Source organism: Nilaparvata lugens, chromosome 5, assembly GCF_014356525.2.
Source record: "Nilaparvata lugens isolate BPH chromosome 5, ASM1435652v1, whole genome shotgun sequence".
In the NCBI taxonomy this organism is placed as follows: Eukaryota; Metazoa; Arthropoda; class Insecta; order Hemiptera; family Delphacidae; genus Nilaparvata; species Nilaparvata lugens.
The window spans coordinates 70,793,901-70,816,773 of NC_052508.1; the positions used below are offsets into that span (position 1 = coordinate 70,793,901).

A 22,873-nucleotide genomic window follows, 5' to 3' on the forward strand; every position below is an offset into this window, starting at 1 on the left:
ACTGTCATACTTCAGCCGGGACCGACAGTTTAACGTGCCCATCCGATAACACGGGAGTGATCTGGTTAAAAAACTTTTGGTATTGAGAGGGCTTAATTATAATCTTAATTATGAAAATTCATTATAAAATTATTGAAAAATATAATTTCGTGCTCAATAAAATATAATTGATTATTTTAAACAAGAATGAACAATTAATATTACAATTTAATAAACCTAAATAGAAATAAAAATAGAAATCTCAGTACCTTTTTTGAATTATTTTATCACAACATGTTTCAACGTTGATGCCATTTTCAAGTGATTCTTTGTAGATACTTCATATCACTTGAAAATGGCTTCAATGTTGAGACATGTTGTGATAAATAATTCAAAAAAGGGTACTGAGATTTTTATTTTTATTACAAGTAGCCCTATACAGAAAAGAAACATTAATAAACCTGTATCAGCTACCGTCAAGACAGTGAGGATCGGCCACGTTTATCTTCTATCTTTCTCCACTGCCATTATAACGTGGACCTCACTAGACAATTAGTGAACCATACTCTACTTAAAGTAGTTTTTGATCTACTTTGTTGTTCAATATAATACCCTCTCATGAATAATCAGTACCTACTCATCTACGGTGCTTATTTCGTACAAATATGTTATTTTCAATACTTTCGGAATGCGTTTCATCATGGAAAAATCATGTTTTTGTACTCAGGGGACCTTGAAACGTATAGAAAGCTTGAAACTAGGGTACCTTAATTTTTTTGGAAAGCATTACTTTCCTTACCTATGGTAATAGGGCAAATAAAGTAAAAAGATATCATCACAATATATCCCATGGTATAGTGCGTGTATGTTCCAAATTTCACTGTTAACTCAAGCCGATAGTCCAAGTAGTTCTTTCCCGTGAAGCTATGTGACCCTGGGAAGTCTTTGATACTGGGCCGTTCTCACTCGGCCAAAACAGTAATAATCGACAGTAGTCAACAGTAATCGGCGTGAGCTCCATTCGGTCTTCTTCTTCTTCTTCTTCCTTCATTCAAGGTGTAGGCTCTTGCCTGTTCCGACTTTCAACAGTATAATTGTATATCTATCTATTACAGTATGGTAATCTAAAATTACAATAATCATTAAATCATCATTCTTTTATATTTTATAGTCATCTTTTCCTAGGTCTTCCCATATCTCTTTTTCCTATAGGGTGGTAGTTAAGTATAGATAGATAGATAGATAGATAGATTAAAAAGAAAAAATAAAAAAAACAATATAAATTTAATAATTCTAAATGTATACCTAAATAAAAATAACCAAAAATATTATTTAAACTTAAAATAATAGCAATAAGGGTAAGGAACTAAATAAAGTGTAAAAAAAATATATATATATATTTCTCGATCCATGAAACATCTATAGATGCATAAGATCACGTCAAAATATTAGAACACATACATAATAGAGTACTAGTCAAATTATTATGCCGATATATGGTTTCAATGGTTTTTATAGCATTACAGGTCCTTAAGTATTCCTATTTGATAGTTAACCATTCGGTTCTGAGGATTTTCTGATTTCACTATTGTGTGTTAATTGTTTCTTTTTCATGTGTTTACTATTTTACAATAAGGGTGGCTCAGATAGTACTCACATCAGTAGTTTTAAATTATTCCAATCAATTTCACAAATGATTTCAATCAATCCATCTAGAACAACATCTTCTTCTTTCATCTCAATCGTTTGATTGGTAGTCAGCCTTCCATCTAAAGGTGCGTACAGATTTACGCGCCGCGAACATGAGCAATTCACTTTTGATCAGCTGATGCCAAGCTTTTTATATCTGTATCTTACCGTTTCTGTAAAAATACAAATATAATCAGCTTATTGAAAGTGAATTGCTAATGTTCGCGGCGCGTATATCTGTACGCACCTTAAGTCTTTCCTCCATTGCTACTCTCTTTCACTGTATAATTTATAGCTCATAACTCCCAGATCCTTCGTCATTTGTCTTAAATACTGTAGCCGGGGTCTCCCCACGACCCCTTTGTCCACCAACTGTACCTTCCAGAATACTTGACGTGAATGCGTCGTATCTTATCATGTGTCCAATCCAAGAAAATCCCTGTCTATCCCTGAGAAAATTCTGAAGAGATCTCTTTTCCACCGCCCTCTGGAATACCTACTCAATCGTAAGTAACTCTGCCAGTCCATTTTATTTTGCGCATTCGCCTCCAACACCACACTTCAAAAATATTTGAGTCTTTTCCTCAGCCTTACCAATAGTCCACGTTTCAGATCCATAGAGAACTATACTCTAAATGCAAATCTTCATTAGTCTCTTTCTTATTTCCGACGTTAGACTATTTGAGGAAAGAAGCTGCCTTTTACTAATAAACACACCCTTAGCTTCTCTGATTGGGCGCTTTATATCCAGTCTATCTTTTCCATCTTCTCTAGAAAAACATACTATATCATTATTGATCTTCAATCAAAGTTGAGGTAGTTAATAGCGTCCATAGTGATGAAAGATGGGGTGAGCACCATGGTTTATAAGATTACTCCTGATAAATAAATTATTGGTTATAATCATTTGTAGTAGTATAAAATATTTATGATTGGAAATATCCATGGCCTACATATTACATACATCACCATAATACACAATATAATGGAGTCTTATTTTACACTAGCTGGCCCGGCGAACTTCGTACCGCCAAATAGTTTCATGCATCTCATGACAAACATTAGCTGGATGCACACCTGAGGAGGCGCGATGCGGAATTTTATTTATATGGATAATTTTCCAACTGCAAAATAAATCATTTACTAAAAATCAATTAATTCTGAACACCGAAGACAGCAAAATTATTCGAAACAAAGCAATGTCTTCAGAGCATGAGTAAGTCTTTAACCTGAGGCCGCACTGCTGGATGGTTACACACAGAACATTTTGTTTTTTAGTCGGGGCGTTTAGAATAAAATACAAGGGCGGTTATGAAGCAGCACAGACTCTTGTCTACTATCTACCGACGGCTGTTGTATGACGCAATCATTATAACAGCTGTCTTTTATTTCTGTGTGTGGCCAGCTCACAAATATTCTCCCATAAGGATTATATGTAAACTTTGAAGGACCATAGAAAAGAAGTCGGATTATAAATTTGATAGGCCATAAACCTGGTCCTAAACATAAAGAACACAACTAAAAAATCATCAAATTCGGTGCACACATAAAAAAGTTATGGAATGTCAAAATTTGAGGCTCGATTTTTATTTATAAAGATTACACATCATATCATTATTATTATCAAATCAAATTTTATTCTCACAATTCACAAATAATACAGTACAGTTACAGTACATTTATATATACCCTTACGTTATGAGAGACTCACATGTAGGCTTAAGCCTGTGTTTGTGAGGGCCTGGCGTAATTCGCTGAATTTAAAATCGATAAACTAAATTTTGAAAATTGATATTATAATTAACTAAATTGAGAAAAATACAGTTTAAAAAATGATATGAGTAAATGTTGATATTATAGTAAGAAAACAAATAATTGGCTGCAGAAACAGCCAGTTATAATAAATGACTAAAAGTTAGTAAAACTAAATTGAAGTTAGTAAACTAAAACTCAATTATCATTATATTATCATGAAAATTCAAGATAGGCCTAAAACCATCCTCGGTAAATTCAATATGCAAAATTTCAAGTTAATCAGTCCAGTAGTACGGTACAGATGTTATGATGCGTCATTCGTGAATTTCCTATCCCGTACCTGTGTAAGCCAATTTATTCTTTCTTTATATAAATTACTCCTAATTATGTACTTTTCAATTTCATACTACAGTATTGCACTTCACGTTAATATAATAAAAAGCTTATCAGAATGATGCTATCAGAAAACTAGCAATGAAAAATAGCTAGTAAAGAGAAAGGCGATTAGCAACCATAAAGATGTCCGTTTTGTAGTTTGAATTAGCATCCACATGTTTATCACCTCTTTCTTTCAAGGTTTGCAACAATAATTATCCAAATAGAAATCTTGCATTACGAGTATTTCAAGGGAAAGGATTAATGCATTTGAAATGCAAGTCTGAAAGCTCCAACAATGGTTATGGTCATTGAGAGTTGTATCTGACTTTCTGAGCATAATACTGTACTCCTCTTGCAAAGCTAGTGGGATAGGGGCTACCAGGGTAGGTGCTACCATGGTAGTGTATTCGAGGGTAGGGGCTTCCAGGGTATAGGCTACCATGGTAGGGGGTGCTACCAGGATAGGGGCTACCAGCCCCCAAAATCCCCTCGTCCGTCCACGAAGGCGATAGTTGAGCCAAATTGCAGCCGGAGTGTGTAGTGCGGGACTGTATATTTGTTACTGTGAAGGGGCAGGCAGTCGATAACATCGTACACGAAACTGACCACTCCCCTCCCTTTAGAACCCCCCCCCGACCCATCCAACTAAAATAGTCGAATGGCGAGATTGATGCTTATCTTGCACAAACATGCGAGAATCAACAGACGTCCAAGTGTGACTGACCTCAAATTTCATTTCGTCAGCAGCCCAATTCACCCTTTACCCTTTACCGAAGAACCCTTCAAGCGCCCCTCTCCTGACAAATTCCCCCCCCCCAAACAACACAATCACCTCGCGAACTAATGATCAGCAATTTGCAAGATGAGGGTTGCTACTCCTATCAAATAATGGCATACTACATACATTTTCTAAAACACTGAATTTGCTGTTGAGAATATTATTCCATACAGAGTGGAAAGTGGATCATTGAATATTAGATTTGAGCTACAAAAAAGTTTAGAAAGTGAAAACAAAATCATCAAAATAACGGTAGCCTTGAGTTTGAACCGAATTTGGATAAGGAACCTTGAGAGGTTGAAAAACCATTAAATCGATACGATCGAAGAAATTGTTGATCAAGTTGTAATAATAACAATCATAATTATTCCACTGCCATTATAACGTGGACCTCACTATAGTATCGAGTATCTGGATTATAGAATATTATAAATTCCCCTATCATATCATATTATTATTCTGACGTAGACCAGACTAGTGGCTGGCGTTTAATGTAAAATATTTTGACTCACTAGAGGTAGATGAGCTGACACTCCATTGAGAAAATAATTTCCCATCAACGTTATTGGAAATTCATTCTTATCTCACAAATCCATTGCATCGTTGAAAAGTAAATCAGTTACATTATTTATAAAAGTAAGCAACTCATTTTATAAGGAAGCCTACTTCAACTATTGATTCAAAGCAGTGATACCTTTGTTATGTGTTAGAGAGCTTCGATTGCTATTATCACTGACCTACCTTTCTTCTTTACTTATTCAGGAGCGTACAGAAATAACTATTCAAATATGCTTCACTTTATTTCTGAGCTCCTCTAGTTACACTTCTGGACTTCCTCAGTAACGAGTTAACGATACCAAAAGCCATTTATTTCTTGCTTATTGCTGACAATATAAACTAGTTTGATCAACTGGATTTACTAAGTGATCCAAATTGAATTTCTGATGTATTATTTATCGAGTTTATAATGATTGTGACAATTTAAAGCTACTTTTAAGGGCAACAGAGATTAGAGTGAGAAAAGAATATCTCAATCAGCAACTATCGATCACTCTTTTTCCTTGGGATCTATAGTCAGGTCCACGTTATAATGGCAGTGGATAAAGATAGGAGAACAACGTTGCCGATCCTCATGTCTTGTCAATGACTTCTATAGACGGTAGCTGATACAGATTTATTGATGTAATATCAACTGTTCATTCTCGTTTAGAATAATCAATTATTTTATTAATCATGAAATTATATTTTTCAATAATTTCTTGATGAATTTTCATTATAAAGATGAAATATTTTGTAAATTAATTATTAATTCTACATTGTTAAAAGACGATCTCGCAACAGAGCAAAGCGGGAAAGAGATAGCGCTATCCGCTTTGTTGAATGATAGACAAGGATAGCAATACCATTGCTAATCAAACACTGCCATTATAACGTGGACCTCACTCTAGAATGGTTCATGACACACATGTCTATCATGTGATCTGTGCCAGACCACATATAATCAGAATAATCTTGAACCTCTTGGGCCTAATTGATGTCTAGTTAATATCAATGCTGGAAAATCAAAAATGGGTTTAAATAACTATATTGAAATGCCTGGTTTCTGAGTTTGGTAGGCTCTCCTATGTAACATTTCAGATTCTATCAACTTCATCAGATTTAGTACAGCCTGTAGGACAAGAATTAGAAGAAACGAGGTCAACATTACAGCCCTCATAATGCTCCCCATTATTTTCACACAATTTTCTTCGACGAAACCCTGGGATTGTGAAATTCGGTTTCCTGGGATAATATTTTGGCACAAAAAGTAATTTCGAGTGTGAAAAAGCACTGGTTTATCAATTCACGATCGATAATTTGAGAAGAGGAAACTCACGAGGTCGATCACGCTAGGCTAGCTTCCCCCTATCTATTCACTGGCCGCTACTTTCGTGAGGGCTGAAGAATCTGGACATGCCCCCCAGGGGGTGACCTACAAAATATAGAGTGCTGACACCATCCAAATGTAACTCCACACTTTTTTGTTCCTTTACTTCTTGGTTTTCTGTTCCATTTAGTTTTGGTTGAATGGAAATTACGTTGCAATAATTTCAGTTGAAGAGTATTATCAATGAATAAATATATCAATGTTTTATTGAAGTAGCAAAAGAGTAGATGAAATGCATTACTAGGTACAAAAGGTTGAATCAGTTATCATAAGATAATGTGACAGAGTTACTACAGTAAAACAATAAGAACTACCACCTATCATAGATAAAGTCTAATGAAATACACCGAATAAAATAGGTTGAGATTAAGAGGAAATATTCTTATTGCAAAATTGTGCGAAATCTCAATTTGTTCATGCAATCCCATTTGACTGGATATATTCAAATTGACAACTCTGAATCGACAGTGTTGTCGAATTGAACACATCCTGTAATATCGGTTTGCATGAAAAGATTGAAATTCCACACAATTTGTCAACACGGATATTTTGTTCAAGTCTCAAATTATTTTATACAGATTATAAAAGCATTTTCGAATATTTTTCCAATTTGATAGTATTGATTTACTAGATGGTTATTCCAGAGACAAATTATTATCAACTAATCCTAATAAGGTTTTATTTCTTTTTTCAATAGCATGAATTCAAAAGTATTCTAATTAGAGTTACAATGCTAGAAGAACAGTAGTATAATAGTAATTTGTAGATTCCTCAACCAATCACTTTAGTAGATTAGTAGACTAGTTGCAGTGGATAAGTAGATTCCTTAGTAGATTAGTAGATTAGTTGCAGATTTGTAGACTGATATTAGCGTTAGGTAGACTCATCAATATTTTTGGTCGTTTCACATCGCCGTAGCTTAGCTTGAGGTATCTTTTCTTTCCTTTCTTTTGAAAGTCTCCCCATGCTATCACCTAATCTCATTATCTCCCAATGTGAATCAATCTGTCCATTTCAAACCGGCGTGACATGGCGTCGCATCGCTGACGCTACTAAATACGAGTCGCCAACGTTTTCCAACGTTGAAAGAAAGAGATAAAAATAATACGCTGGAAATTGTTGCTATCTGAAATTTCGTGAGTTTCGTTGTTTTCAATTGGAATTGTCAGCTGTGCTGAAAAATAAGTTCTATTTTTGTGGCTCTAAGTTTTGTAAAATTACGTGAAAATGTTTCAATTATTAGTAATTTGAGTGTGATATTTTTGTTTTCTATACAGTTTCTCAACCGTCAAAATTCAAAATTCTTAGTTTCTGTTGTTTTTGAGTGAAAAAGTACTAAATTTCAGAAAAGTAATCATATTTCAGGAATCATAACCTCATTTCGGACTTTTAAAATTATATTATCTAAATTTGGGAGAGAAATAGTAGAAGGAGTATCCTTAGTTTTTCTCTCTCATTCAGTGCTTTCTTGAAAAATTATAATAATAAATAAATACAAATAAATAAATAAATTATCAAGAAAAACAGTTGAGGTTGTGAAAAATTGAGTGATGATTCTTCTCAATATTTTTAGGACTTGAATTTTATGTCTGGACTTGAAGTTTCTAGCCCTCCTAAATATCCAAATTTTACTGGACCAAACACCGCTTGAAACCGCCACCAAAATTGAAACCTCAGTAGATGAATTTTTAACCAGATCAAGCTGAGAAATTCAATACACAATGTGAAATATGCTTTGAAAAGAAATTTTATCTAGAAACCGTTCTCTTATCCATCATTATTAGCTGTGTTGACGCCGCCTGCGCTGTATGATTAGGCATATTGGAGTGCACAATGAATTCCCCGGAGCAGAGCACTCACTTTTTCAAGTAGCCCAACACGCAAGCAAAGTGCATGCTTCACTTTAATCACATTAACCGTCACAGTCGAGGTCAAGTTTGCTCATTTGAAACTCTTTTCTGAGGGCTCGCAGCTCGCAACCAGCCGATAAAAAGCAAAACCCAAAACAAAGCGTCTAGGCTGCGACCTTAAAACTCTGATTTATTATGAAGAAAGTTGGCCTTTGTTTTTTTGTAGATAGAGGATCCCTTTCATTAGAAGAATGTTACGAAGCAAACCATTTTTCACCCGAACATCCCCACAGGGAATTGTTTCAAAATAGAGCAGAATTTTAATCGAACGTTATAGCTGTTCTACACTTGTGACCTATTTACATTCTTTTCTACACTTTTGTAGGGTAGGTGCTATTCTTATCCTAGACCTTGAGACATCTTCTAATTATCATGATATTCAATGCATGTCCCAGGCTTATTATTTGCAGTGATTAATTTTGACTGAGCGTGTTTGACTATGCTAAGTTGACTATTGCGAGCTTGACTGAGTTAAATTTGTGAGTTTAATGTTTGACTAAGTTAAATTTGTGAGTTTAATGTTTGACTGAGTTAAATTTGTGAGTTTAATGTTTGACTGAGTTAAATTTGTGAGTTTAATGTTTGGCTGAGTTAAATTTGTGAGTTTAATATTTGACTGAGTTAAATTTGTGAGTTTAATGTTTGACTGAGTTAAATTTGTGAGTTTAATGTTTGACTGAGTTAAATTTGTGAGTTTAATGTTTGACTAAGTTAATTTTGCTATTTGAGTTAAATGGAATTGTAATTTATTTAGATTCAGGGCATGTTAACCTGATATTCGCAAAACTAATTTGTCAATAAATATTTCACTAATCATATTAGTTGTCAATTAATATGTCAATAATCATTTGGATTAGTCTGTTGTGATAAAGTGATGGACGCCTTTTTCTCCCATAAGAACAATGACCATTACTACAGTTGGCGCTAAACTGACGGTTCTCCAACAACTAAACTTTTGTTCCAACTCACTCCAATCATCAAACTTCTTCTCTAATTCTTCCCACACTAAAATTCATCATTAGTTTGTGTCAACATCAAATCGATCGATCTCCACACTCTCCACTCGTTCATTCCCTACTCTCTCTCTCTCTCTTTCTCACTCTCTCTCACTTTCCATCTCTCTCATCTGCTTCGTCGAATGATAGACAAGGATAGCAACACCAATGTCAATCAAATACTGCCATTATAACGTGGACCTCACTATAGGAAAATGATACAAAGATTATACAAGGATGATAGACAAGGATAGCAACACCAATGTCAATCAAATACTGCCATTTTAACGTGGACCTCACTATAGAAAGTTGATACAAATATAATACGAAGATGATACAAGGATGATAGACAAGGATAGCAACACCAGCGTTAACCAAATACTGCCATCATAACGTGGACCACACTATAGGAAGATGATACAAATATAATTGACCGAGCGAAGTGAGCTCTAAGATTCAAGTCGACGGTTTTGCATTTCTCTCTATGTTTATATATTTTTTATATTTATGTTTTCATGTTGCGCATTTACAGCGAAACGCAGCAAAAGAATTTTATGAAATTTGACAAATATGTTCTTTTTTGAATTTCGCGTCGACGTATAGGCTTCATAAGGTTTTTTGAAATTTTGCATTTTAAGGATAATAGCTACAAAAGGAAAAGGAGTCTCCTTCGAACGCCAATATTACCGTAAAAATCAGACTTTAGAATTATACATCATAAATCAGCTGTCTAGTGGATTATAAATTGCATGCAATTCAATATCTTAATGTAACTTGGTGAAAAAAAATAAACTTGGTGGTAAAAAATAATTAATTGTGTGGACGATTAATTGCATGCAGTGAGGCATGCAATTGATAACTTGAAGCAGCTTAGTATTTTCTCTCGACTTTTCTCTGCTTTCAACTCGGTGAGCTTTTGGTGATAGTAGCATAGCTGTTCACATCAAAATGTAACTTAGTGAAAAAACAGCTGTTGTGTGGACTATTAATTGCATGCTGTGAGGCATGCAATTGATAACTTGAAGTAGTATAGTATTTTCTCCCGACTTTTCTCTGCTTTCAACTCTGTAAGCTTTTGATGATACTGTAGTAGCATGTTTGTAATATTGTATCAAAAAAAAATAATAAATCTTGTCAAATTTTATTATACTCTCAATCTTCACATGATATTAACATAAAAGGAACAATAGCGTAAGTAGATATCCCATGGTATAGGGCGTTTATGTCGCAACTTTTACTGTTATCTCAAGCCGATTATTGTCGATTTTTACTATTTTGTTGGGGTGAGAGCGTATGAACGGCACAGTATGAGAGACTACCAGCGTCATATAGCTTCACGGGAAAGAACTACGTGGACTATCGGCTTGAGATAACAGTAAAAGTTGTGACATAAACGCCCTATACCATGGGATATCTACTTACGCTATTGTTCCTTTTATGTTAATATCATGTGAAGATTGAGAGTATAATAAAATTTGACAAGATTTATTTTTTTTTTTGATACAATATTACAAATCATATGAATATGATCGGGATAGAACTACAGGCATAGCCCAAAACTATTCTGTTCCCAAATTTTGATAAATAATAATAAAATGTCCGAAAAATAATAGGTTATGTTCTTACTGAGGAAAGTGGAAGTTCAAAGTTCTGTCCAAAAATATATATGAGCTAAAATTTTTGAATTTAGAATGATTGAAATACCAAATAATAGTCGAATATTGGACTCAATATCACCGCAATTGAAAAAATTAAGTTATTTCAGAAAATTTTTCAGAAGATTAATTGATTATTTGCCTTTATTAGGGTGGAGTTAGGACTCCAGGTCCTCTCTGGCACACAACCCCAAGAAAGAGTAGGAGAGCATTAGTTGATTATTCTTATTGGCTGAGATCATCTCACACCGCCTTAGCGTAGCTTGAAGTACGTCTTTTGAATTTTTCATGGGATATCTACTTACGCTATTGTTTCTCCATGATATTATGTAGGCACAATAAATTCATAATATTTGGTTTCCTATGAATGCTCTCTTTGTAATGTCTTTTGTTTTGTGAATGAATTTGATTTGATTAATTCTGCAAAGGACATGACTACAAACAAGCTTATTATCTATAAATAGAATTATAGTACCCTTTTTTTGAAATTAATAAAATAATAGATTGAAAATACAAATTATAACAACTTGTTTCAGTGATTCACACCATCTTTTCAATTAAATAATTTTATTAAGAAATTAATAAAATAATAGATAGAAAATACAAATTATAACAACTTGTTTCAGTGATTCACACCATCTTTTTAATTAAATAATTTTATTAAGAAATTAATAAAATAATAGATTGAAAATACAAATTATAACAGCTTGTTTCAGTGATCTACACCATCTCCAGGTTTTAGAAAATAAAACCTGATAGGTTTAATAGGTTTTATTCTTTAAAACCTGATTCTTTAAAATCTGGTGTGGATCACTGAAACCAATTGTTATAGTTTGTATTTATAATCTATTATTTTATTAATTTCAAAAAAGGGTACTAAAATTCTATTTTATAAGTAAAAATAAGTAGCCCAGAATTCATACGTTTTAAAAAAACTTATTATTGTTATGTAGGAATGCAGATGATAGTGTCCATTCCATAGGTGGTTGCTCAACATTTGCAAACGATCAGTCGGCCATAAATCTCGTGTGTGTAGTGGCATTTTCTCGGACTGTGAACCATGAAATATTTGGTGTCTCATTGCAGATAGACACGCGAGTTTCTTGGAGTTCTACTCAGTCTCAGTAACCCCTTTTCTCCTCTCGCATTCTATTTCTCCTCCTCCTCCTCCTCCTCCTCATTCTCTCCTTCTCTTCCCCCTCCTGCTCCTCTTTCTCCTCTCACTCCTTCTCATCATCTCCTCCTCTTCCTCCTCCTTCTCCACCACCACCTTCATCACCATCACCATCATCACCACCACCATCTCCATCACCTACTCCTCCCCCTCCTTCTCCTCCTCCTAATCCTCCTCCACCTCCTCCTTCACCATTCCCTCCTCCTTCTCCTCCACCAACTGCTCCTCCTCCTCCCATCCTCTCCAGGGTGGCAGAGCGATTACAAGCGTTATGCGGTCGCCACTTCCAGAAACAAAGAATCCCATCCCCCTTTGCGATTCCAAACTGCCGAATTTTTACATCGAGTAATTTCGATAAACTAACTTGATAATATTCAGTTATTCATTCACCTACTTTTTGCATTATTGATTACTAGAAGCAACTGGTCTTCTGTTTGGATTTGCTTGAGTAGTAGGTTGCCATGTGGAATACCACATGACATTTTTTGGAGGGAGTTTTACTTGAAAAATTAAACTCATATGAGCCTTGTTGAGCAAGCGTAGCTAGCTCTTACTGATGACCTATTCTTTCAAATCTATATAAATAAAAATCGAGCGTCAAATTTTGACATTCTATAACATTTTTATTTGTGCTCCGAATTTGATGATTTTTGTTTAATTGCGTCTCTTATGTTCAGGAGCAGGTTTATGGCTTATCAAATTTATGATCCGACTTCAGGACTCTTTCCTACTGTTCTTCAAAGTTTACATGTAATCCTTATGGAAGAATATTTGTGAACTGGCCACACATAGAAATAAAAATCAGCTGTTATAATCATCGCGTCATCCAACAGCCGTCGGTAGATCTGTTCTTCTATTAATTTTCTTTCTACTGATTCACACAATTTTAATTCTAATAATAATGCCGCGGTGCGAACGACGTCCAATCTTGGGTCGTAGAACTCGAAATGCTGTAAATTTAGAATATGCACGGGAAAATCAGCAGCAAGGAGATATACCATTCAATTTCCCATCAAGCTGCATTCAATTATAACTAAAAATACAAACTGCTGTACAACTAGCACATAGGAACTAGCATATTGAAATATAAATGTAAATACTGATTGTTGGATAATTTTCATAAAAATATAGTGCATCAGATTAAGCTAAGACTAAGCACTCCTGAGGAGGCGCGGCTTGGTGATAAAAAGTGTTGATCTTATTGAGATTACCTTATCACACCGTTCCACGCAATGTCCGAATCAGTGTGTGTGAGTTCTTCCATTCAAAACAATATAAACAAGAAGCACCTGGATGCAAAATGCCGCATCGCGCCTCCCAAGGTGTGCATCCAGCTAAAGTTTGTCATGAGATGCATTAACTATTTGGCGGTACGAAGTTCGCCTGGCCAGCTAGTAAAGAATAGTTTTGGATAAAGCCTGTTGTTCAATTCTGAACAACATGTATATGGTCTGTGATCGTATTCACCAATAAAATGGATTAATGAATTATCAACAATAAATCCTGCTTAGCTCTCCATAAATTCGGATGAAAAAATAGCAGGTTAGCAGCCCTTTGATTTAAATTCTATCATTTAATAAAACGGAGTCTATTGATATAATGGCAACAGCCAATGAGAGTGAGTTGTGGGCGTGGCTTGTACTAACCAGGGGAAGTGTACTCGCACGTGATTGGTCGACCTAGCACAACTCTCACCTCACTTCCTCCAATAAAATGAGAGAATGACGTTGTGTGAGAACGCTGCTAGCTCTTGTGCTTTGATCAGGGATTTTCTTATGGAATTCGATAACGTTTGAAAAAACCACCCATATATTTTATCTGCAATAGCTATTTTAGTACACTAAAAACTCTATAGAATGGACCCACTCATTCTCCTTATACTCAGGATTGAGGTGAACTTCCAAGTCACACCTAATTTACTTTATCTCAAATAGCCATTTTAGTCACACTAAAAACTCTATAGAATCAACCCACTCAGTCGTCTTTCACTCGGTTTGGATTGAGGTGGACTTTCGAGTCATGATCATCACTCGAACGGGTTGAGGTGACCTTTCAAGTCATTGACATAGAAGCTCATCAAAAATTAGTGAACGATATAAAACGATGAAAGCATTGCGACTATCACCGCGTGGGCCTAATAATACCGAATAGGGACTCTGACTGTTCTATTTCTAGTATCTGTAGAGTCCAGTGTCGGTCTGAAACAGTCAATATTGCGTGTTTTGGCTCAAGTCTGCGGCTAAGATTATGGCACAGATAATCCACCTCAAGTGGACGGTCAACTGCAAATACAGCAGCTCTAGCATTGTTCCATTCTCAAACATAATAAATCCGTGTTATGCCATGGGACTGTGCTATGCTATGCAATTCTAGAACAGTGTTTAGATAACCAACATAAACTTCAATATTACTTGGTTGAAAGGTCGAGTTTCCAGGCGAACCGATATAAAACTGACAGAAGTGATGCAGAGGATATAAATTTCTAATGTTTTTGGAAAACAGATGGAAATTACTGAGATGTTGCATTTACTCAAATGCTAATGAATTTATAAAAATTACTAGTAGTTCTGTGAGCAGTAGACCTCACGCAGTATTCTCATCCACAAGTAGTACCTGATTGAAACTATAGACCTTATGGAAATACAGCAATAGACTGGCTTCTCCACACATCTGTGTAATCACTTGTCAGCTGATTTATGATGAATAATTCTAAAGTCTGTGATTTTTACTCTAATATTGGCGTATGAAGGAGGCTCCTTTCTCCTTTTATATTATCCTTGAAATGCAAAATTTCCAAAAACCTTGTATATACGTCGACGCGCAATTAAAAAAGGAACATACCTGTCAAATTTCGTGAAAATCTATTATCGCGTTTCGCCGTAAAAGCGCAACATATGAACAGTTTAACATTGAAACATTCAAACATTTAAACTTTAAGAGAAATGCCAAACCGTCGACTTGAATCTTAGACCTCACTTCGCTCAGTCAATTATTTAAAGAAATTCAAAATTAATCAAATTTCCATCTAGCTGTTTACCCTTATTGTCTATATTTGCAGTAGCAGAAGTCTTCGAGGTGATTTAAAGCATTTAATTTGGATTTTCGTTTAATAATAGTTTTCGAAAAGATGCAACAGCACGATTGATAACTCACTAAGAATTCAAGTTCCATATTATGAGCTTCAATAAATAATTGATCTCAAAATGCTTCAAGCATTTTCTATTTTCACATGATTTTCATAGACCTTGTTATGATTGAATGGTTGAAAAATAGTGAAATAGAAATAAAATGATAGTTATTATTACTAGCAGGTAACCCGTGCCCCGCAAGGATCTAATTAAAAAGTTGACATACTGAAAACTTGACCTACTGGAATCTAAAAGAATTCAAAATAGGCCTATCCTTCGTGAATTTAGAATCAAATATGCGAAATTCCCAGTGAATCCATTCAGCAGTTCAGACGTGATGATGCAACATCTGTGAATTTCCTAATTGCGTACGTGTATAAGCCAATTCTTTTCTTTTTTTATTATAGAAGATTATTATTTTCATGGTATCCTCTAACCTCTTTTAGAAGAAGTGTTTGGATTTGTCAAGTCGTTAGCCGAAAATTAAAAAAGATTTTATCTACCGTTCTATCTACCATCTCAAGGTTCATAGTATCCTACTCTGAAATCGTCCACAGAGAAAGCGCTTTATAATCACAACAACTCTTTCTTCAACTCTATATTCCGAAATTGTTGCCGGTTATTTCCCATGAGCAGAGAGAAAATACAATAATCTTATAAGTATCTTATTGTCTCAAGAATAAGGATCTTGATTTTTTTCAAAGAATTTTAAAATCATCTTTTCAAATTAAGATTTAGTGTTTCTATGAGAATATTACAATAAATTCTCCGCTAAAAGCGAGCTAGCAGTAAATTACAGTATATAAACGAATAACTGAACTCCTTACCCCTCACTCATACATGGTTGTTCGGTATGCCTCATCTTTCAGATGACTCCTGTAGTTTTCTAGTTTTCTTGAAACCTAGATAATGTGGTTAACTATTATATATTTTCTATATAACTAGTGATTGTTGATGTTTGATAATACCGGTATTACCGTACAGTTTACTACTGTACCGTACTATCTCGAAGTCTCGGAGTGCTATGTTTTTGATAGATGTTTTTATATTACCTTATTTTTCCTCTCTCCTATCATTTTCGATGATGTAGGCTACTTATTGTATGAATCAATAAAGAATATTAGCATAGAAGAGCTATAGTTTCTCTACAAATATCATCCAGGTTCTCATAAGTAGCCTTGTTTATAAGAACTTTCTTCCTACAATATCAAGGACTCCAACAATTCCAAGGTCTAAATGTAAGTTTACATGGGAATAAAATATTTGAACAATGCACCTGTCCGTTCTTAGTCTGATCTCTCCCAAAGTGAAGTAATTATTCCCGAGGGATAGAAATTGTAGATTGAAGAGCATATTTAGCAGAGAATTTTCGAGATTTCTTTGTTTGTCCAAAGTCCTCTCGTGTCTAACTTTGAAGGAGAGGGTTTAAGTACTCTGGACTGTTTACATAAGTCTAGACTCTAGCACACGCCATGTTCTATTCCAAGTACGTGAGAGGCTCTCCACAATAGGCTATGCTAGATACAGTATGATTTATTTTCGATTTTTTCACTCAAAATATACAATCTACGAAGTCATCCTGTCGTTTACCTTACCGTTTTTAGAATGTGTGATATTTTTAGAGTTCAGAGTAGTATATTATCATCATGCAAGGATGCAAGTGATTCTTTTATAGGGATTTTATAATGATTCCTTTATATTCTCTTCTATTCAATGTATCGATAAGTACATGTTACGGTTTAAGACTATATTGTCGCAAATTGAGATACGATGCGACGTGAAGCTAGTCTGCTAGACGAATCAATATCATATATATAATGTTCACACGTGCCAGACTTGTCTCAATGTAAACTTTATAATATGACTAGCCGTCAGGCTCGCTTCGCTCGCCGTATTCGTCTAGCCAGGGGGCTCCGCCCCCTGGACCCCCGACTGGACCGACCAAGAATGAAATTTTTCATTTGAGCATTTTTATCATATGTTGGGACAATCCAGTCGGGGCCAGACTAAACGTCTGGCTGAACAGATATGGCGAGCGAAGCGAGGCTGACGGCTAGTAATATAATATTCCCAGGATTGATGTAGCAGTGCCCAATCAATTTTTCCGCGATAAATGCATTTAAATCTTCAACTTGGTGCCAACCTAACAAAGTCAACTCAACTTAATGCCAACCTGACAAAATTATTAATTTGGTTGCCAGTTAACAACTGTTTCGAAGAGGTACTCTATCTACATCTAGATTATAGTTCTATAGTAATATATGATATGGAAATTTCAATTATAATTAAGAGATTGGGAGAAGAAGAATATACATGCTAAAAGACGAACTTTAAACCCTTAAAACAACCCTTAGAGTTAAAATATTGCCAAAAGATTTCTTAGTGCGCCTCTAAAGGGCCAACTGAACATACCTACCAAATTTGAACGTTTTTGGTCCGGTAGATTTTTAGTACTGCGAGTGAGTGAGTGAGTGAGTGAGTGAGTCAGTCATCAGTCAGTCAGTCAGTGAGTCAATCAGTCAGTCAGTCAGTGAGTGAGTGTCATTTCGCTTTTATATATATATATAGATTATTCTTCTTCTTTTTCGATGGTCCTACAGCCAAAATCGAGCCCTGGGTCCTGTTTCATAAAAGTTACAAGTCCTGTAATACAGGAGAATCACCATTCCAATTACATGCTCAATATAGCCGATAAAATCAGCTGTTCCTGTATTACAGGAGTTCTGAATTTTTATGAAACAGGCCCCAGGCCCCTGTTTCATAAAAACTTAGAAGTCCTGTAATACAGGAACAGCTGATTTTATCGGCTATATTGAGCATGTAATTTGAATGGTGATTCTCCTGTATTACAGGAGATATTAGGACTTGTAACTTTTATGAAACAGGCCCCAGGCCTCCTTGATCCTGCCTCTCCAACCATCTCGATCCGCTCTCCAATTTCTCACATGAAGTATACCTCTTGCATCCTAATAGCTGTGATAAGTTCTAAATAGTGTGTTTGTCTTTTCGGTCTCAAAACTTTATAGTTTTTCCAAAGTTTAGAATTTTTTAATTAATTGTGGTTGATTTAATTTAATTTAGAAGTATTTTTTCAATTTAAGAATCATTTTTGTGTGTTTTGAATTGTAAATTGAATGTGTAATTGAAGAATGTTAAAACACATAACCTAGCTACATTTGGACTGTTGTATAAATTAGAATTGGAACCGTTTTGGGCTTACAAGCCTGTGGTAGTTTTCTGTAAGTTGTGTAATTCTGAATGATTAAATACATAAACATACATACATAATATGATTATAATATCGTATTATAATACTTGTCTAGTAGACTCGAATCGTGACAGCGTCGCGTCTCAATATGCGAATTGCCTTTAAAGAAAGGACTGCTTTTTGATTTTCAGATCAATGTTATGATCAGAATCTTTCATTCCTTGAATCACAAATACAGACCTGGTTTTGTGTGCTTATGGTTAAAGTACAAGACTTTCTGCTCTATTTTAACAAAAAATATTGCCAAACTTGGAGAAAAGGCAGCTGGGGAGTTGTAGACGTTTTCATGGGACTAAAACCATAGAGAGAAGAAACTTTTACTATCTTTTCTCCATGCTAAAACACAATCATAACATTCCAGAAAGTCCTGAAAAAACTTACTAATTCAATTTTTTAGAATATGGTACTACAGGTTCGTGATAAGATGTTCTTCAGTTATAACAATACGGTACTAATTGAATGCGATCTTTTAACATTTTAGTTGGCATTTCAAATAATATTTTTTGTGTTTCCTCAATAGCTTTTCAACATTCTCTTGCTTTGTTTACCTAACAATATTCCCTCGAAAAAATTACAATTTCCTGTACTTCTTGGTATCGACAACCCGCATCCTTGTTTTTCCAATGTACCATCTTAAAACATCTGACACCACGCCTTGGTAAAGTGACATTCCCAGGCAACAATCCCCGACAGTGACATCCCCGGTCATCTTAGCGATGACTTTTCCTGTGCATTTCTACCCCCATTCCTTACATCATTCTCAAGGAGTACTTTCTCAAGCATCCTAGCGTTGACTACATTATTATAATTTAGGGGAACTACAAAACATTTTCCTATACTACTATTCCGTGCGAGAGTCCTTGCATCTTAGCGATGACTTCATCATTATAATTATTATTATTCAGACGAGCTACTTATCATATTCTTGAACTACTTTTCCGCAATAGAACGTCACTAGAGAAGATCGATTGATGATCGACCGGGGAGCAAGAGTGGAACGCGAGAAGAGCTAACATCTCCCGTAACGTTCATGATCGGTGCGACTGCGGAGCGATGGCGGACGAGGGCGGAGCGTGCGCGGAGCGGGTTGGAGGCGAGTTTATCTGTACGCACCTTTAGAGATGACTCCATCATTATTAATTACAAGAACTACTCAACATTTTCTTGAACTAAAGAGGTGTCGTCAAACCTTGTATCTTAAGGATGAGTTTCCCAGTACATTTCCACCCCTTACAACATTTTTAACAACATTTTCCTGAACTTCTTTTCCGGGGTGACAAACCTTGCATCTTAGCAAGACTCTATTATTATTAGAGCTGTGATGAATAGTGAGTTGTGTTTTTTCTGGCTCTTAATTATGTAAAATTACTCAAAAATTTTCCAATTAATGGTGATTTGATATTTTTGTTTTTTATTCTGTTTTCAACCGTCAAAATTTGAAATCTTAGTTTTCGTTGTTTTTGAGTGAAAATGGACTAAATTTTAGTAAAGTGAAATCATAACCCTATTTAGGACTTTTAAAGTGTTACTCAATTTGGGAAAGAAATAGTACAAGGAGTATCCTTAGTTTTTCTCTCCCAATCAGTGCTTCTCTGTAAAATTATGAATAAATAAATAAAAAATTGATAAATATTCAGATTCAGATTCAGATTATGTACGAGAACTACTCAACATTTTCTTGAACTAAAGAGGTGTCAAACTTTGTATCTTAGTGATGACTTTTCCAGTGCTTTTTCACCACCTAAAACATGTTTACAATATTTTCCACATTTTCCTGAACTTCTTTTCCGGGGTCACAATCCTTGCATTTTAGTGAGACTCCATTATTATCTTTTACAAGAACTACTCAACATTTTCCTAGACTACTTTTTGCTGATGACAATTCTTAATGGTGAATTGTAGTGATGACTTTTCCAGTGCATTTTCACCCATTACAACATCTTTAAAAATACTTTTCACAACATTTTCCTGAACTTCTTTTCCGGGGTTACAATCCTTGCATTTTAGTGAGACTCCATTATTATCATTTACAAGAACTACTCAACATTTTCCTAGACTACTTTTTGCTGGTGACAAATCTTGCATCTTAGTGATGACTTTTCCAGTGCTTTTTCACCACCTACAATATGTTTACAATATTTTTCACATTTTCCTGAACTTCTTTTCCGGGGTTGCAATCCTTGCACCTTAGCGAGACTCCATTATTATTATCATCTACAAGAACTAATTAACATTTTGTTGAACTAATAAGGTGTCCAACCTTAGTGATTAATTCTAATTCTAATTTATGTATTTATTTATTCATTACATTCCACTATTACAATATCAAATTAATGATTGGGAGAGAATCAACAGGATAAACCCAAAACTGTTTCTCTCTCGAATTTTTATGAAAATAGTCCAAATGAGGTTATAAAAACACTTTTATAAAGATCACAAAAATTCACAGTCCAAATAAACATTATACATTATCTAGGTTATAATGCCAACATTCCCCTTTTGGCGAAGCCCGTTAAGTCGGTTTTGAGTATTTCATGGTCGGAATGCTGTAGTTGTTTTGAAGATTCATGACTATTCCAGTGCATTTCCACCCCTTACAACATGTTTGACAATATTTTTTACAAAATTTTCGTCAAATACTTTTCCGGGGTGACAAACCTTGCATCTTAGAGACGGCTCCATCCTTGAGACGCTCCGCTTCGCCCATGACAGAGCTGGTTGTTGTATCGACAATGTCGCCGGCGTTCCGACGCAGTTTGGCCGCCAATCCCCCGCCTCCGCCGTTGGCGTCGATTGGAGCATCGTTGGCCACTGCGCCCGGGTTGAACGGCGCACTACTGGCACATCCCATAGCGGCACACGGGCACACGTCACACCACACGCACAGCTGACGACCAACTGACCAAGAGTGGCGGAGCGCCGCCGAGTGGCCCTAACTACTCGAGCCCGTTGTTACAACAAATTGATGCGTTGCAAGATACAACTGAACAACCTTGGTTATGTATCATCCCATTGAGTTGAATCATCCAAGAATGTAGCTGTAGCTTCGTTATCTTCTGTTCATATTTGATAGTTCTATCTATTGATTGTAATTATGTCGATTGCGATCTGTCAATGAAGTTGTAATATGGTACAGTCATAGGGAAAAAATAGCATGAGATATTTTATTTGTTTATTTGTTTATACATGTCATAGGCCATTACAAGAAGAGCATGGACAATTGTCATACAAAAATCAGTCAATAAAAACATAACTTAATCTAGCAATACAAGTTCTTATTTCTAAACAATGCATTATATTAAGATGACAAAAGTAACTATGACTATGATGCACACTATTATAGATACCAGTAACACAAAAAACAAACATTTATAGATAAAAAATAGAATAGTAGAGTACGGTACTAAAATATAGTCAGTCTATCAGCCTCTTCACATAGTAATTAATCTTGAAAATGTTGAAAGGGAGGCCTAGGATTTAATTATGAGTGCCTGCCAACTATACGGACACTCCTCAATCAACCAGTCCTTAGTCATTCTTTTGAACAGGCCAAGTGATTGAGCTCCTTTAACCGGGTTGGCAACGAATTAAAACCTTTATACTTTTATGCTCCGTACTTTGTTCATAAAATGCTGTTCGGTGCTGATTAATTCTTACAACATTTCTTGATCTGGTGAAATGATCATGAATATCAGATCCTGTTGTCCAACTGTCATGTGACTTATAAGCAAAAATAGCCAGGTTGTAAATATAAAGAGCAGGAACTGTCATGATTCTTGATGACTTGAAAATGGACCGACAAGAAAATCTATGGGGCTTCCCAAATATGATCCTAACAGTTCTCTTCTGGGCTTTGAAAACCATCAGTGCATCTCTTGAAGCACCCCAAAGCAGTATGCCATATATCATAGGAAAAAGATAGCGGACATGTCCGGTACAATCTATATAAATAAAAATCGAGCCTCAAATTTTGACATTCAATAACTTTTTTATGTGTGCACCGAATTTGATGATTTTTTAAATGTGTTCGTTATGTTCTGGACCAGGCTTATGGCCTAACAAATTTATAATCCGACATCAGGACTCTTTCCTACGGTCCTTCAAAGTTTACACGTAATCCTTATGGGAGAAGATTTGTGAACTGGCCACACACAGAAATAAAATCTGGTGTGACGCACTCACACAACTTTCCTTGCCGTTATGAAAATTGATCACCTGACGCTAGTGTTCCCGCGCA

The 22,873-nt window shown here is 35.3% G+C and overlaps 1 protein-coding gene across 1 annotated transcript in view; it reads right to left on the reverse strand.

Annotated features, from left to right (window-relative positions):
• The window catches only part of LOC120351502 (glutamic acid-rich protein-like), a 44,419-nt gene extending 22,793 nt beyond the window's left edge, over positions 1–21,626 (reverse strand). Inside the window, exon 1 of the mRNA XM_039429216.1 lies at positions 21,295–21,626. Within this exon, the coding sequence (XP_039285150.1) occupies positions 21,295–21,487 (193 nt within the window). The 5' untranslated portion in view covers positions 21,488–21,626. The remainder of the gene's footprint in view (positions 1–21,294) is intronic.
• Positions 21,627–22,873: the final 1,247 nt, after the last annotated feature.